Here is a 16,903-nt window from a genome sequence, read left to right as displayed (position 1 = left end):
AGAAGAGGAAGAGGAGGAAAAGAGGAAGAGGAAGAAAAGAGGAAAGAAGAGGAAGAGGAGAAAAAAGAGGAAGAGGAAGAGAAGAGGAGGAAAGAAGAGGAAGAGGGGGGAAAAGAGGAAGAGGAAGAAAAGAGGAAAGAAGAGGAAGAGGAGAAAAAAGAGGAAGAGGAAGAAAAGAGGAGGAAAGAAGAGGAAGAGGAGAAAAAAGAGGAAGAGGAAGAGGAAGAAAAAGAGGAGGAAGAAGAGGAGGAAGAGGAGAACTGTGGGGTCCTTGGTGCTCTCTGAGCTCCAACGTTTTCTTGCAGACGTTCCATTACCCAACTAAGTAACACTATCAGTGCTCTAAGGGAGAGGGGTTTGTGGAAAGGAGGAAGAAGAGGAAGAGGAAAAATGTGGAGTCCTTGGGGCTCTCTGAGCTGGGTGGTTTTCTCGCGGATGTTTCATGACCCAACTAGGGAACATCATCAGGGTTGAAGGGAGGGGGTTGTGGAGGGGAGGGGGAACAGGGGAGAGGAGGAAAAGAGGAGAGGAGGAGAAGCAGAAAAAAGAGAAGGAACAGGAAAAGGAGAGGAAGAGGAACAGGAAAAGGAGAGCAGCAGGAGCAGCAGGAGGAAAGGAGAAGAGGAAGAAGAGGAAGAAGAGAAGAGGAGAAAAAGAGGAGGAAGAGGAGAAAAAGAGGATGAAAAAGGAGGAAGAGGAGAACGAAAATGAGGAGGAAAATGAGGAGAACTGTGGGGTCCTTAGTGCTCTCTGAGCTCCACTGTTTTCTTGCAGACGTTTCACGACCCAACTAGGTAGCATCATCAATGTTCAAGGGAGGAGGAGGAGGAGGAGGAGGAGCAGGAAGAGGAGGAAAAGGGGGGAAAAGAGGAAGAGGACTGTAGGAACCTTGGTGCCCCTTTGAGCTTGCTGGTGTTCTTGCAGACGTTTCATGACCCAACTTGGTAGCATCATCAGCGCTCAAAGGGAAGTGGGGTTTTGCAGGGAGGAGGAGGAGGAGGAGGAGGAGGAGGAAGAAGACTGTGCGATCCTGGGTGCTCTCTCAGCTGGATGCTTTTCTTGCAGACGTTTCACGACCCAACTAGGCAACATGATCATCGCTGGGAGGGAGGGTGGGTTGATTTACTGTCCTACCCCTGGTTTGGGTAATGAAAGATCTGCAAGGAAACTCAGAGAGTAGCAAGGACACCCCCCCACACACACACACACACACGAGCCAGTGCAACCTTTGGCGTCCAGGGGGACTGGCTCTTTTGCAAGGGGTTGCACAGGAATGAAATTCACATTATTTTCAGGAAGAAACGTGACTTGCCACCAGGGGTGGGAGAAGAATTCGGCCTGCGCGGTGGAGGAAGCGCCACCCACCCACGGAGGAACCGACCGGAACAGCAGCCCCCTCTGAATGCGCTTTTCTTCCTCCGTTCACCTCCCTCCCCAGCCCATTTCCCCCACCCACCCCAAAAAATCACACACCCCTTTTGTCTCACAGCTGCAAGACTCCGGAGTGGCTATTAATAGGTGGCACAGCCTGGCAAAGGGCTTCCGAGTTTCTCTTTGGGGACATCCGGTCCCTTGGCTCTGGCTTTGCCCCAAGGTTTGTTGGAGGGCAGAGGTGGGGGGGACCCTCGCCCTGCCACGCACGTCCCACCTACCCCCTTTTCCGGCCCAGGTTTGTCTGGCTTGCAGCCCAGCGGTTGGGCAGGAAGGCAGCTGGCATCCCCTCCAGCTTTGGTTGAGTGATCTGTGCCAAGGGGATGTTTTCCTCGACGTGTCCCGAATTTGGGTTCCCACGCGCAGGGTGAGAGGAACGGGTCGAGGATGCCCCCCACTCCAAGGGGGAACGGCATTTTTAGGGTTCGGAAGCGGCTAACTGGGGGTGCCCGTGCTTCCAAGAACGGGGCTTTTCGGACACCAGCCAGCCGTAGGAAGGGCCTTTAAGAGGCCATCTAAACCCAGGGGTTGCCAATCTTTTGGACCTCTGGAAGCCAAAATAGGGCCTGCCTCCCCTGCACCCTTTTTTTTACAGAATTCCAGATAATCAGAGTTGGAAGGGACCTTGTAGGTCATCTAGTCCAACCCCATCCCGCCCAGGGCAGGAGACCATAGACCACTGATGGCTAACCTTTTTGTTGTAGCATGTCGAAAGTATGGGTGTGCGCACACCTGCATCCCCTAATGCAATGCGTGCATGACACACACACCTCCATGCTCCCCCCTGCGCAAGTGTGTGCGCCTCCCACAAGCGCTCCTCCCACACGTGCGTGGCAGATATGCAAAAAGCAGCTGGCTGGCGGGAGACGCGTGCGCCTGCGCAGTGGAACTGAGCTGGGACGACGGCTCATGTGCCGGCAGAGATAGCTCTGCATGCCACTTCGGGCACGCATGCCGTAGGTTTGCCATCATGGGAATAGAATAGAATAGAAGAAAGAAAAAAAGGATAGAATAGAATAGAATAGAATAGAATAGAATAGAATAGAATAGAATAGAATAGAAAAGAAAATATGGAATAGAATAGAATAGAATAGAATAGAATAAAGAAAAGAATAGAATAAAGAATAGAATAGAATAGAATAGAATAGAATAGAATAGAACAGAACAGAATAGAATAGAATAGAATAGAAAGATAGAATAGAATAGAATAGAATAGAATATAGAATAGAATAGAATAGAATAGAATAGAATTATGAATAGAATAGAAAATATGGAATAGAATGGATGGGACTTTGTAGGTCATCTAGTCCAACCCCCCAGCCAAGCAGGAGACCCTACACCAGTGGTCCCCAACCTTTTTTATGCCGCGGCCCGGTACTGGCATCAGCTGGCGCCGCCATCTTGTTTTGATGAAAAAGTGCTTCCGGTGAGCTTTCTACCCGGAAAAGCTCACCGGAAGCACTTTTTCATCAAAACAAGATGGCGGCGCCAGCAAACCAGCGCCCGGTAGGATTTGTTCCACGGACGGTACCGGTCCGTGGACCGTGGTTGGGGACCCCTGCCCTACACCATTTCTGACAGATGGCAGTCCAATCTCTTCTTGAAAGTCTCCAGGGATGACGCTCCCACAATTTCCAAGGGCAACTTCTGTTCCCTCGGAAACAGCACTTTTGGCCGGCAAAGTGCTATAGGAGGCCGTCCAGATGAAAACAGGGTGCCATCCTCTGTTCTATCCCCCACCCCCACCCCGTGGAGGAGAACTACAATACTGATCCGGCTCTCGAAGAAATCCAGTTTGATACCCCGGCCATAGAGGTTGGGGACATCTGAACTAGATGTCGCGGGTGGCCAGATCTGAGCTGCAATACCGGAGTTGACCAGCAGAGAGCAGGGAACCATTCGAAGCGTCTTTTGCTGCCCTCTGGTGGCCATGTTCAGTTTGGCAATCCAGATCTGGTTACCCTCACTCCAAAAGGGGAAAAAAATTCACTTCAGAAGGCCCCACTAAAGCTTCAAAGCTCCCATTATCACACGGTGGGCTGGGGGTGGTGGTGCTCCTCCTCCTCCTTGGCAACTGTTTAGAGGTGGGGGAATGATGGGAGTTGAAGTCCCGGACCTCCTAAAAGCTGCCCACAAATCGGACTCGCGGGAGAGAAATCCAGCAAAATCATCAAAATTCAAGCCACCCCCCAAAAAAAGCGTTTACCCAGAACCCTGAAAGCTGGGAGGGGGCAGCTACTGGTTTGCACCGGTTCAGGCGAACCGGATGTTCATTTTCACCAAACCGGTAGTTGCAACGACTGGCTGGCCCTGCCCACCCCCCGGCCTGCCCCTCCCTAAGAGTCCCCACCTGGCCCGTTTTGGACCCCAGGAAAGTGCAGGGTGCGCGCGGAGGCTCGGGGAGGGCGAAAAACGGGCCTCCCGGAGGCTCTGGAACAGTGATGGCGAACCCTTTCGTTGCAGTGTGCCAAAAGCACGCGCATGCACCGGCACCCACAATTCAACGCGCCCTGCCCCCCTGCACATGTGCACACAACACACTGCGCATGTGTGCATCTCCCAGCTGGTTTTCGGCCCGTTGGAGGCCTCTTTCGGCCTCCCAGAGGCTCGGGGGAAGTCTCTGCAGGCCTTTGGGGGCTGAAAAACAGGCCCGTTTTGTCACTTTTGGTATTTCCGGAAAGGCCGTTTTTTCAGCCTACCAAGGCTTCAGAGGCTTCCCTCGAGCCTCCGAGAGGGTGAAAATGGCCTCCAATGGGCCAAAAACCAGCCGGGAGACACGTGCGTGCGCAGTGCATTTAAGTTTGGCTGGGACTCGCGTGCCTGCACTCGCGCGCCATCACGGCTCTAGAAGGCCGGAAAGAAGCCTGTTTCCGGCTTCCGGAGAGCCTCCGGACCCCAGGGAAGCCATTTTTGCCCTCCCGGAGGCTCAAGGAAAACCTCCAGAGCCCAGGGAGGCCGAAAACAGCCCCCTGCACCATGGTGCAGGAGGCCGACTAGGCCACGCCCACCCAGCCACAGGGAGGAGAACCGGTTGCTAAATTGTTTGGAGCCCACCCCTTCCCCAAAAGGGTCACTGACCCCCCCCAAGCGGCCACTCCTAACCACAGACTGCGCCCCTATCCACACACCCCTCCCCATCTATTCCAACCTTTCCATCTGCCTGCAGATTTCAGATAACTATCTAGTTCCTTGGGAGATGTTCTAGCCAGAGCAAAAGTTTTAAATCCCAACTGTCTCCTAGTGGAAGACAAGAAGAGGCCAACACCGCTAAGCAGGCGGAATGCGACCCCCCACCCCCAAAAAACACCCAGATACCCTCAAAAAATGACCAGCATTGTCTCAGATGAAACCGGAAAGCAGTTCCCGAATTCCCGAAAACATCCAGTTCCGAGAAAACTTTCGGAAGGGAGCAAGATCCCCCCACCAAAATTAAGAAATTGGAGAAAAGAAATCAGGTTTTTTTTTCTCCGAGTTTTTAATCTTCTCTTGGGAGCCCCGATATTTCTTCCTCAAGTCCAAATTTCTCCTCCGGCAGAAGATTTTGTGGTGTTTTTTAACAGAGCCAAAAATATTCCTCCCGGGCTGAATTAATTCACCAGGATCTGAGATCTACAAAAAAAAAGAGAGAAAGAGAAAGAGAAAGAGAAAGAGAGAGAGAGATGAATTTATCAATGAGGCAAACCAGGATAAAGTGTTGTATTTTGGATGCACGTCGCAAAGCGAATCATATCCCCCTGCCTTAGGAAGGGATCCTGGGTACAGGTAGTCCTCGACTTACAACAGTTATGCATAATTTTGTATTTATTTATTTGTTCATTTAGTGTGTCATGGTTATGTAGTGTATGTTGGAGGCGGTGACCTTTGGAGACGAAATTTCATTTCTGCGCCAATTAGTGTACATTCAAAATGACAATAAAGTTATTATTCTATTCTATTCTATTATTTCCGTTCTGTTCTGTTCTATTACATAATTATTCTATTCCTTATTCTATTCTATTCCATTCTATTCTTAATTCTGTTGTTCTATTCTTATTTCCATTCTATTCTATTATTTCTATTCTGTTCTGTTCTATTCAGTCTGTTCTATTATTTCTATTCTGTTCTATTATTTCTATTCTATTATTTCTATTCTTTGCTGTTGTATATTATTTCTATTCTATTCTATTCTATTCTATTCTATTCTATTCTATTCTATTCTATTCTATTATTTCTATTTCTATTCTATTCTATTCTATTCTATTCTATTCTATTCTATTCTATTCTATTCTATTCTATTTCTATTATTTCTATTCTGTTCTGTTCAGTCTGTTCTATTATTTCTATTCTGTTCTATTCTATTATTTCTATTCTGTTCTATTATTTCTCTTCTATTATTTCTGTCCTGTTCTATTCTGTTTCGTTCTACTTTGGCCCTTTGAGCGCTGTACGCAACAAAATTTCATTTCAAGGCAGGTGTGTGCCGGCACCCACAATGCAATGTGCCACGCCCACCCACCCCTGTGCATGCGCGTACAATACCCCCACCCCCCTTACCTGCACTGCGCACTCACCTGCCTCCCGGCTGATTTTTGCCCTGTTTGAGGCTGTTTTCCCCCTCCCGGAAGCTTGAGGGAAGCCTCTGAAACCTCGGGGTTCAGCCGGGAGGCGCACGCATGCGCAATGCAGATAAGTTTGGCTGGGGCTCGCATACCCACACCAATGGTTCTGCGTGCCACCTGTGGGATGCGTGCCATAAGTTCGCCGTAACAGACCTATATACCGTGTCCCACCCGTATGATTAGCAACGGAAAGGTTGCCGTCGTAAATAGTCGTAAGTCGAGGACTGCCTTTATACCCCGTCCCACCCCTGGGCCATTCCCCCATCTCCGTGTGCGTCCTTACCTGAAAGCCGGGCCCAGCCACCCAGGGCCACATCCGAGCCCTACGGAGCAGCTAAAACCCTTGCGAGGGGAGCGCGGTTAAACCAGCGCCCCCTTCAGGGAGGGCACAGGGCTCCTTAGAGGTCTGCAAGACGGGAGAGCGGCAACACACACAGGCAACGGATGGAGGGGGGGAAACGGAAGCAGAGCAGCGGACGAGACGGACTGAGGCAACACAAACACGACAACTTGAACTCTAAAGAGAGAAAGGGAGGTTATTCGCCCGCGGGGGAAAAAAGGGGATGTGGCAACTTTCGGGGTGGGGGAGAAATTCATCGGCTGAGGGACGAAGGAGGAAGAGGAGTTAGTCGGGCAGAGAGGGAGGGGAGGTCTGTTATCGGGCTCCGAGGGGGCCCGCCGGATCCATCTCTTACCTTCGATTCGGACGATCTTCGGTTGAGCTTGCCGGGCGCTCCAGGAACGGAAGCCGATTCGCGCCTTGATGGGTGCGGGTGTGCGGCGAGGGGAAAAAGCAGGGTGGGGGCGTCACCAGGTTGGAACCGGCACGGGATAAGAGAGGGAGGTCCTTTGGAGTGGTGCGGTGGCCTATAAGGCGGAGCTCTCGCCTCACAATCCGGAGGCGGCGAGTTCGATCCTAGGCAGAGGCAGATATTTCTCTCTCGGGGCGCAACGAGAATAGAGCTGCTGAACAAAACTCCGCCCTGGTGACAAGAAGGGCATCCGGCCAGAAAAAACACTCTATGTTAGCTCCGTTCCATTGCCCAGGCTCCGCCCTGCAAGGGATCACGATGGGGGTCGTGAAATGAAGACGATAAGAGAGGGAGGTCCCCCCAAAAAACTCGGGAAAATGATATGGGTGAACGCGCTGGCCCGAGCCGTTTTGTCAGTGGGGGCTTCTCCCTCGCGGAGGGCATGGTACCCGGATGCCGACTCTCATGTTTGCTGAGAAACTGGGGGAGTCTGATTTTAATGAAAATAGACTTGATCACTGGAAGGCTTTCAAGAAAAGGCTGCACTGCCATTTGTCAGATATGGTGCAGGGTTTCCTGCTTGGGTGGGGGAGGGTTGGACTGGATGACCTAACAAGGTCCCTTCCAACTTTGTTCATCTGAAAATACCCCAAAGAGGAGGGGGGTCAACATTTTTCAAAGCACCAGTGGCCAAGATGAGGAACAACGGCGGGAAACTAACCAAGGAGAGAAGCAACCTGGAATTAAGGAGAAACTTTCTCTCAATTAACCAGTGGAACTACTCGCCACCAGAAGTTGTGGCTGCTTCATCCCTGGAGGTTTCTGAAGAAGAGAATTGGACAGTCACTTGTTTGGAATGGTAGAGCATCCTGCTTGGGGCAAGGGGTTGGACTAGAAGACCTCCAAGGTCCCTTTTCCAACACTGTTAGAAGCTGAGGCCACTTTGCGCGCGAACAAAATAAATGTATTTTATTTTGCAAAACAAAACTGATTCTGGAAGACTTTCCCTTCCAACTCTGTTGTTCTGTTAAATTGTCTGAAATGGTATAGGGTCTCCTGTTTGAGCAGGGGGCTGGACTAGAAGACCTCCAAGGTCCCTTCCAGCTCTATTGTGATTGTAGAAGATCCTTGTTCTCTGCAAATAACAGAAGGGAAGGAAACAACCTGAGAGCTTTCACATTATGAATATATTTGTGTGCATCGTTTTCTTGCCTTTTCCAAAATGTACAAACATGAGCGAATTTATTACTTCCATCCTTTTCTGGAGGGAATTATTCCAATGCAGACTTTTAATAATAAACATGGCAGCGAGTTTGGATTGCAGCTAGTCCTCAACTTATAATTGTCCATTTAACAGCCGTTTGAAGTTATGACAGCACTGGAAAAAAAAAGGGACTTATAACCGGTACTCACAATTACGACCGTCGTAAGGATCCGGGCTCGTATTGATAATGGTTGCAGCATCCCGGGGTCATTTGAGACCTTCCCGGCGGGAAGTTCAGTGTTGGAGGGGGGGGGGAAGCTAGATTCGCTCAATGTCCATGTGATTCACTTAGTGACTGACGCGATTCACTTCCTTTCAAAAAAAGGTCGTAAAATCGGGCCCGGCTCGCTGTGACAAATGCTTTGCTTAACAGCAGAACTTCTGCAATCCTGGTTGCGGTGGTTCAAGTCGAAGGACTGCCTGTCATTTGCTTTCGGGTAGCTAACACCCAAGAAGATAGGCTCAAGATCCAGATGGATCTTGACAGACTCGAACCCTGGGCCCTATCTAACAAAATGAAATTTAATGTAGAGAAAAGTAAAATCCTACACTTAGGCAAGAAAAACCCAAAGGACACATATAGACTGGGTGAAACCAGGCTCAATAGCAGTAACTGGGAGGGGGATCTCGGAGTCTTAGTGGACAACCAGCTAAATAGGAGCCAATGTTGTGTAGCAGCAGCCAAAAAAGCCAATGCAATCCTAAGTTGCATTAACAGAGGGATACAATCGAGATCAAGGGAGGTACTAATACCACTCTATAAAGCCTTAGTAAGGCCACACCTAGAGTCCTGCATCCAGTTTTGGTCACCACACTATAAAAAAGGATGTTGAGGCTCCAGAAAGAGTGCAGAGAAGAGCAACCAGGATGATTAGGGGACTGGAGACTAAACATGAAGAAAGGTTGCATGTATTTATGGGCCTGGCTAGTCTAGGGAAGAGAAGGACCAGGGGAGACAGGAGAGCAGCCTTCCAATACTTGAGGGGCTGCCAGAGAGGAGGAAGGGGGTCAAGCTATTCTCCAAGGCACCCAAAGGCCAGACATGGAACAATGGATGGAAACTGATCCAGGAGAGATTCAACCTGGAAATTAGGAGAAACTTTCTGACAGTGAGAACAATCAACCCATGGAACAGAAGTTGCCTTCGGAAGTTGTGGGAGCTTCATCACTGGAGGCTTCCAAGAAGAGACTGGACTGCCATCTGTCAGAAATGGTGTAGGGTCTCTTGCCTGGGTGGGGGGTTGGACTGGATGACCTCCAAGGTCCCTTCCAACTCTGTTATTCTGTTATTATTCTGTTATCCAGAAGTTGTGGGAGCTTCATCCCTGGAGGCTTTCAAGAAGAGATTGGACTGCCATCTGTCAGAAATGGTGTAGGGTCTCCCGCTTGGGCAGAGGGTTGGACTAGATGACCTATAAGGTCCCTTCCAACTCTGATTATCTGTTATCTGTTATCTGTCCTGTGTTCAAATTCCACCGACGCAGGCTTGAAAAGCATGCAAGTTGTTTCCAGTGAGTTGCAAAGGGGGAATTTTTACAAACCCTTCGATGCTTTAGGTCCCTGAAAGTAGAACTTACAGGTAATCCTCAACTTATGACCCCCCCAACCCCAATCAAGCCCAAAATTTAGATGGCTAAGTGAGTGGAGAGGTTTCTTAAGTTAGTTTTTCCCCATTTTATGACTTTTCTGGTCACCGTTGTTAAGTGAATCGCCGCAGGGGGGTTAAGTGAGTCACACGGTCGTTAAGCGAATCTGGCTTCCTGATTGATGGTTGCTAGTCAGAAGGTCGCAAAAGGGGATCACGTGACCCCCGGGGATGCTGTGACCGTCGTAAATACGAGTCGGTTGCTAAGCGGCTGAATTTTGATCGTGTGACTTTGGAGATACTGCAAAGGTCGTAACTGTGAGGGGGGGGAAATGGTTGTAAGTCACTGTTTCCAGTGCCATCGTAAGTGTGAGCAGTCACTAAACGAACTGTCGTAAGTCAAGGACCGTCCCAAAGAGACCGTGAAGTAGAGTTGCAGGGATGTCCCTTTTTACTGAGGCTTACAAGACGGGCCTCTCTCTGTTTAAAAACGAAACCGAACCCCGAAATCTCCAGGCCTTTGGAGGGGACCTGTCCCGGATAACGACGGCGACAATTCCATGATATGAAATCAACCAAAACGACACCAAAGCTAGACAGACGGAAAGGCGAGGAAAATTGAGCAGACAGACGGAGGCAGGTCGGTCAAGCGAGGCTCCCAAACAGAACACGCACCCTCGGAGATACGACGGATCAGAGGGTCTCTTCCTCCCCTCTTTTGGGAAGTCAATTTCTTTTCCATCCCTCCGCCTCCCTCCCTCCAACCTTCCATCCCTCCATTTATCTGTGCATCCCTTCATCTTTCTGTCCATCCGTCCATCCACCCATCCACCCTTTTATCTGTCCAAGCCTCCATCTGTCCATCCATCCCTCCATCCCTGACTGTCCATCTCTCCATCCGTCTGTCCTTCTATCTCTCCACCCCTCCAATCCTCCATCTGTTCTTTTATCTGTCCAAGCTTCCATCCCTGACTGTCCATCCCTCCATCTGTCTGTCCTTCTATCCCTCCATCTCTCCATCCCTCCAACTCTCCATCCATTCTTTCATCTGTCCATTCCTCCATCCCTCCGACTGTCCATTCATCCATCCGTCCGTCCTTCTATCCCTCCATCTCTCCATCCCTCCAGCTCTCCATCCATTCTTTCATCTGTCCATTCCTCCCTCCCTCCCTCCATCCTCCCACTGTCCATTCATCCATCTGTCCGTCCTTCTATCCCTCCATCTCTCCAGCCCTCCAGCTCTCCGTCCATTCTTTCATCTGTCCATCCCTCCATCCCTCCAACTGTCCATTCCTCCATCTGTCTGTCCCTCTTTCCCTCCATCTCTCCATTCGTCTTTTTTAATCTGTTCCAGCCGCCATTCCTCCCTCCCTCCCTCCCTCCCTCCAACTGTCCATTCATCTCTCCCTCCGTCCATCCATCCCTCCGCCAACCAACCAACGATCTTCCTTGTGATTTAAACCTTTTCTTGTGTTCTAGAACAACACTCAACACACATCCGCTCCATCTTCCACGAAGGTCTTCTACACCTTGGAGGCAGTGGCCAGGTCTCCTCCAAGCTATTAGCTGCAAAAATCCCCCCCATATTTTTTTATTCCAACCCTCCTCCTCCTCCTCCTCCTCCTCCTCCTCCTCCTCCTCCTCCTCCTCCTCCTCCTCCTCCTCCTCCTCTCCCGTCATATGGCTCGTTCTACGGAGCGCACACTCCCATTCCTCGCGATATAGCAATGTTTCCAATATTTGAGGAAGGGGAGGACCAACCTATTCTCCAGAGCACCGGAAGGCAAGACAAGAAACAATGGACGGAAACTAATCGAGGAGAGGGGAAGCAACCTGGGAATGAAGGAGAAACTTTCTAACAGTGAGGACAATTAGCCAGTGGAACGGCTTGCCACCAGAAGTCGTGAATGCTCCAACGCTGGAGGTTTTCAAGAAGAGACTGGACTGCCATTTGTCTGGAGTGGTGTAGGGCAGGGGTCTCCAAACCCAACCCCAATCCAGGCCTTGGCCTGTTTGAAAGCAGGTGGCGTGTGCGATGGCCCAGCACGCATGCATGTGGCTTGACTCGCATGAGCGACAGCTTGGCATGGCCTGGGCACTGGCCTTCGGCTTGCGAGGCCCCTCTTCTCCCCTCCCCCCCACCAGGCTGCCAAGGGGGTAAAAGTTGGGGACCGCTTGCGTAGGGTCTGTCTCTTGCTTGAGGAAGGGGTTGGACGAGATGACCTCCAAGGACCCTTCCAAAACACTGTCATTCTGATCTTTACAAAAGCCGAGCGGGGCTGAGAAAACGTCGCCACATTCTGGGTGCATTCTGACCAGGGCTGAACAGAAGGAACCGTCCAGGGTTACCAGGTGGCAAGATGGGCAGTAAATAAATGTATATTAAATAGAGTAAATAAATAAATGAGTGAATGAATGAATGAATAAATGAATAAATGAGTAAATAAATGAATGAATGAATAAATGGATAAATGAATGAATGAGTAAATAAACGAATGAATAAGTGAATGAATAAAATTCATTTATTTACTCATTCATTCATTTATTCATATAAATAAATGAAACAAATAAATGAATGAATGAGTAAATAAATGAATGAATGAATGGATAAATGAATGAATGGATAAATGAATGAATGAGTAAATAAACAAATAAATAAGTGAATGAATGAGTAAAATTCATTTATTTACTCATTCATTCATTTGTACATATAAATAAATGAAACAAATGAATGAATGAGTAAATGAATGAATGAATGGATAAATGAATGAATGAGTAAATAAACGAATGAATAAGTGAATGAATGAGTAAAATTCATTTATTTACTCATTCATTCATTTATTCATATAAATAAATGAAACAAATGAATGAATGAGTAAATGAGTAAATGAATGAATGGATAAATGAATGAATGAATAAATAAACGAATGAATAAGTGAATGAATGAGTAAAATTATTTATTTACTCATTCATTCATTTGTTCATATAAATAAATGAAACAAATGAATGAATGAGTAAATAAATGAATGAATGAATGGATAAATGAATGAATGAGTAAATAAATGAATGAATAAGTGAATGAATGAGTAAAATTCATTTATTTAGTCATTCATTCATTTATTCATATAAATAAATGAAACAAATAAATGAATGAATAAATAAATGAATGAATGAATGAGTAAATGAATGAGTAAATAAATGAATGAATGAATGAGTAAATAAATGAATGAATGGATAAATGAATGAGTAAATAAATGAATAAGTGAATGAATGAGTAAACAAATGAATGAATGAGTAAATAAATGAATAAATGAATGAATGAGCAAATAAACGAAACAAATGAATGATTAGTAAATGAATGAATAAATAAATGAATGGATAAATGAATGAATGGATAAATGAATGAATGAATAAATGAATGGGTAAATAAATGAAAGAAAGAAATGAATACATAAATCAATATATAACCAACCCATCAACCAAAAACGTTTCTGCCCACTGTGCAGCACAGTACAAACAGGGTGCAACAAACACACTTTTTTGGCACATAAATTACAACAGCATCTTTCGACAAAGTCTGCGAGAGAGAGAGAAAGTGTGATGCAGAGTAGCTGCCCAAGGCTGGAGAGAGAGAGAAAGGCTCCTCTGACCCAAATTTCCAGGGTGGGTAAGGGCTGGTTTTTTTTGGGGGGGACCCCTTCCTTCCTTCCCCATCGCCCCGACGCCCCCCATTCCCCCCCCTCACCGGCTGCTTCCTCCTTGAACTTCCTCCAGTTCCTTCTGCAACCGTGCCGTTTTCTCCTCCTCCTCCAGGAGGCGCCGTTTGACGGCGCGCAGCTCTTGCTGCACCTCGCATTTGATGTCGTTGGCCACTACCACGGCGGTTTGCAGGTCGGCTTGGAAGCGGTGCCATTCCTCCGTCTCCTCCTAGGGGGCAGAGCGAGGGAGGGTCAGGGTTGGCTAGCGATCGCGGCAAAGGGGAGACAGGCAGTCCTCGACTTTCGACTGACTACACTGGACAGAGCCCCACATTTCCATCGCTAAGTGAGAGATTCAGTTCGTTTGAGCTTTGTTGCCTTTTACGACCTTTCTGGACCACCGTTGTTAAGCGAGTCACCACAGTTGCTGAAGTCAGTAACCTGGATGGGCTAGCAGCAACAGGAAAGGGGGATACTGAATGGTCGTTAAGTGTGAAAAATGGTCCTAAGTCACTTTTTCCATTGCTGCTGTAACTTCAAACGGTCGCTAAGTCAACAGTTGTAACTCGAGAACTACCTGTACAATTCCCAGAATTCCCCAGCCAGCATTTTGCCACTGCTAAAAATTCTGGGAATTAAATCCATCTATCAGGAACTCAGTTTAAACATGTCCATCATCTGACACAAATGAAGTAGAAGTAGAATTCTTTATTGGCCAAGTGTGTTTGGACACACAAGGAGTTTGTCTTGGTGCAAATACTCTCAGTATACATAAAAAGAAATAGAATAGAATAGAAATAATAGGCTAGAATAGAAATTAGAAGAGAAATTTAGAATAGAATAAATAGAATAGAATAGAATAGAATAGAATAGAATAGAATAGAATAGAATAGAATAGAATAGAATAGAATAGATACTGCAATGAAGAATATAATATAATATAATATTGGAACATAGAATAGAGTAGTATATAATAGAATAGAATAGAATAGAACAGAATAGAATTCTTTATTGGCCAAGTGTGATTGGACACACAAGGAATTTGTCTTGGTGCAAATGCTCTCAGCATACATAAAAGAAAAGATGCATTTGTCAAGAGTCAAGAATCCAAATAAAATAAAAAAATGAAAAATAAAAACATAAAATTCAAATAAATACAATCCAAAATTGCTTAATTAAAAACAATAAATACATTAATTAAAAAGTGTGAATTCAATCAATTAATTGAATTAATTAAAAATAATTCCCTGACATAAGTTTTCTATGTTTTTATCTCCAACAGTGTTTCTCAATTTTGGGAACTGTAAGGTGTACAGACTTTTACTTCTTCCAGAAAATAAAGTTGTCCAGGTTGGGGAAATATTGGTTTAGACTCCAAGGTTAAAAATATTCTAATTTAGTCTTCTTTTTTTCCTTTCTATTTTTTTTAACTTTAGTGCAGTATATATCATCATCTATATCATCATCTATCATCATCATCATCATTGTTCTGAATGCCAGGCATTTGGCTTATATGTTCTGGTTTTGCATTTTATTTTATTTTTTATTGGCCCATCTGTAATTTTCCCAGAGATGTTTTGGTCGAGGTGGGCAACCATGCAAATATTTGAAATAAAATAAAATGCCCAGGAATGTCTGGTGCACTCAGACTGTCTGGAAAAAAAAAAAATACCAGGCTGCAGCCAGTTTGATAAGCTTTTGATTTTATTTGGCATACTAATATTTTTTCCTGTTTCTTTTTTCCTTAATTGGTTGGGTTTGACTTCCAGAAATATTTGCCTCTCCCCCACTAGGGCAGTCGGGGAGGGATGAGGGGCCAAAAGAAGTAAGGGTGGTGGGTGTAGCTGATACTGCCTGAGAGATCGGGGGAGGGGGGAATCCTCTGCAAATCCTCCCCTGCAAATCTCTGATCAAGGGGGATCACTTTCCCACAGGCTGCTGCTGTTGGTACCCCAACAGAGAACCTTACCTTGGTGCTCTCTGAGCTTGGTGATTTTCGTGCAGATGTTCCATTACCGAACTAGGTAACAGCATCAGTGTTAGAAGGGAGTGAGGTTTGCAGAGAGGAGGAGGAGGAGGAGGAGGAGGAGGAGGAGGAGGAGGAGGAGGAGGAGGAGGGGAGGAGGAGGAGGAGGAGGAGGAGGAGGAGGAGGGAGGAGGAGGGGAGGAGGCTGTGGGGTCCTTGGTGGAGCTGGAGGATGGAGGGTAGGACCGAGGTATAGGAGGAGGGAGGAGGAGGAGGAGGAGGGAGGAGGAGGAGGAGGAGGAAAGGAGGAGGAGGAGGGCTGTGGGGTCCTTGGTGTCTCGGAGGGGAGGGTTTTTCTTGCAGGAGGTTTAGGAGGGGGGGGAGGGTAACATCAGGTTAAAAGGAGTAGTGGAGGAGGGGGAGGAGGAGGAGGAGGAGGGAGGAGGAGGGAGGAGGAGGAGGAGGAGGAGGAGGAGGAGGAGGAGGAGGAGGAGGAGGAGGGAGGAGGAGAAGAGGAAGACAAGGAAGAGGAGGGCTGTGGGGTCCTTGGTGTTCTCTGAGTTTGGTTTTTTTCTTGCAGACGTTTCATTACCGAACTAGGTAACACCATCAGTGTTAAAAGGGAGTGGAGTTTGCAGGGAGGAGGGGGAGGAGGAGGAGGGGAAGACAAGGAAGAGGAGGGCTGTGGGGTCCTTGGTGTTCTCTGAGTTTGGTTTTTTTCTTGCAGACGTTTCATTACCGAACTAGGTAACATCATCAGTGTTAAAAGGGAGTGGTGGTTTGCTCTCTGTTGTGTAGCTACAGTACACAACAGCCTAATCAAGGACCTATTGAGAAGACAGAAACACTCCCATACAACGCTGACAGGGCAACCTATGGTAAATGGAGCGCAAACCTCACTCGCTTCTAGTACTGATGATGTTACCTAGTTTGGTAATGAAACGTCTGCACGAAATCCACCAAGCTCGGAGAGCACCAAGGACCTCACAATTCTCCTCCTCCCCCTCCTCCTCAAACCACACTCCCTTCTAGCCCTGCTGATGTTACCTACTTGGGTAACAAAATGTCTGCAAGAAAATCACCCAGCGCAGAGAGTACCACCGTTCAACCCTGAGCTATAAATATTCTCTTCCATTGGTACCTCACCTTAATTTGTTTATTCAGCATCTTCAGTTGTCTCTCCAGTTCCAACTTCTGATCTTCCAATTTGAGGAGGTTATCTGGGAAGAAAAAAGATTTTGAAACTCATCCAGGAGAGAAGCAACTTGGAATTAAGGAGGAACTTCCTAATAGTGAGAAGAATTAACCAGTGGAACTGCTTGCCAATAGAAGTTGTGGGTGCTTCGTCCCTGGAGGTTTTTAAGAAGAGACTGGACAGCCACCTGTCTTACATGACATAGGATCCCCTGCCTGAGCAGAGGATTGGACTAGAAGACCTCTGAGGTCCCTTTCCAACTCTGCTAGAATCTAATGCCCTTTTGTGGATGAACAATCTGCTCTTGACCCTAACCCTTTTGCAAAATAATTTTGATTCCTTTTGCAAAATAAAATTGCTTTCTTTTGCAAAATAAAATTGCTTTCTTTTGCAAAACAAAATTGATTCATTTTG

At 47.1% G+C, this 16,903-nt stretch overlaps 1 protein-coding gene across 4 annotated transcripts in view; it reads right to left on the bottom strand.

Annotated features, from left to right (window-relative positions):
- Positions 1-16,903, bottom strand: part of SPECC1 (sperm antigen with calponin homology and coiled-coil domains 1) — a 153,810-nt gene that overhangs the window by 48,888 nt on the left and 88,019 nt on the right. For all 4 annotated transcript variants that reach the window (XM_087968345.1, XM_087968199.1, XM_087968302.1 and 1 more), the window contains 2 exons: positions 16,441-16,514; positions 13,376-13,557 (listed from right to left, as the gene is read on the bottom strand). In XM_087968345.1, coding sequence (XP_087824471.1) covers positions 13,376-13,557; positions 16,441-16,514 — 256 coding nt within the window. The remainder of the gene's footprint in view (positions 1-13,375; positions 13,558-16,440; positions 16,515-16,903) is intronic.

This window comes from Notechis scutatus, chromosome 1 (assembly GCF_049901735.1).
Source record: "Notechis scutatus isolate UNSWTSFEM ecotype Mainland chromosome 1, rNotScu1.2, whole genome shotgun sequence".
Taxonomy (NCBI): Eukaryota; Metazoa; Chordata; class Lepidosauria; order Squamata; family Elapidae; genus Notechis; species Notechis scutatus.
The sequence above is the reverse complement of the archived record's forward strand: the minus strand, read 5'-3'. Positions and strand labels throughout refer to the sequence as shown.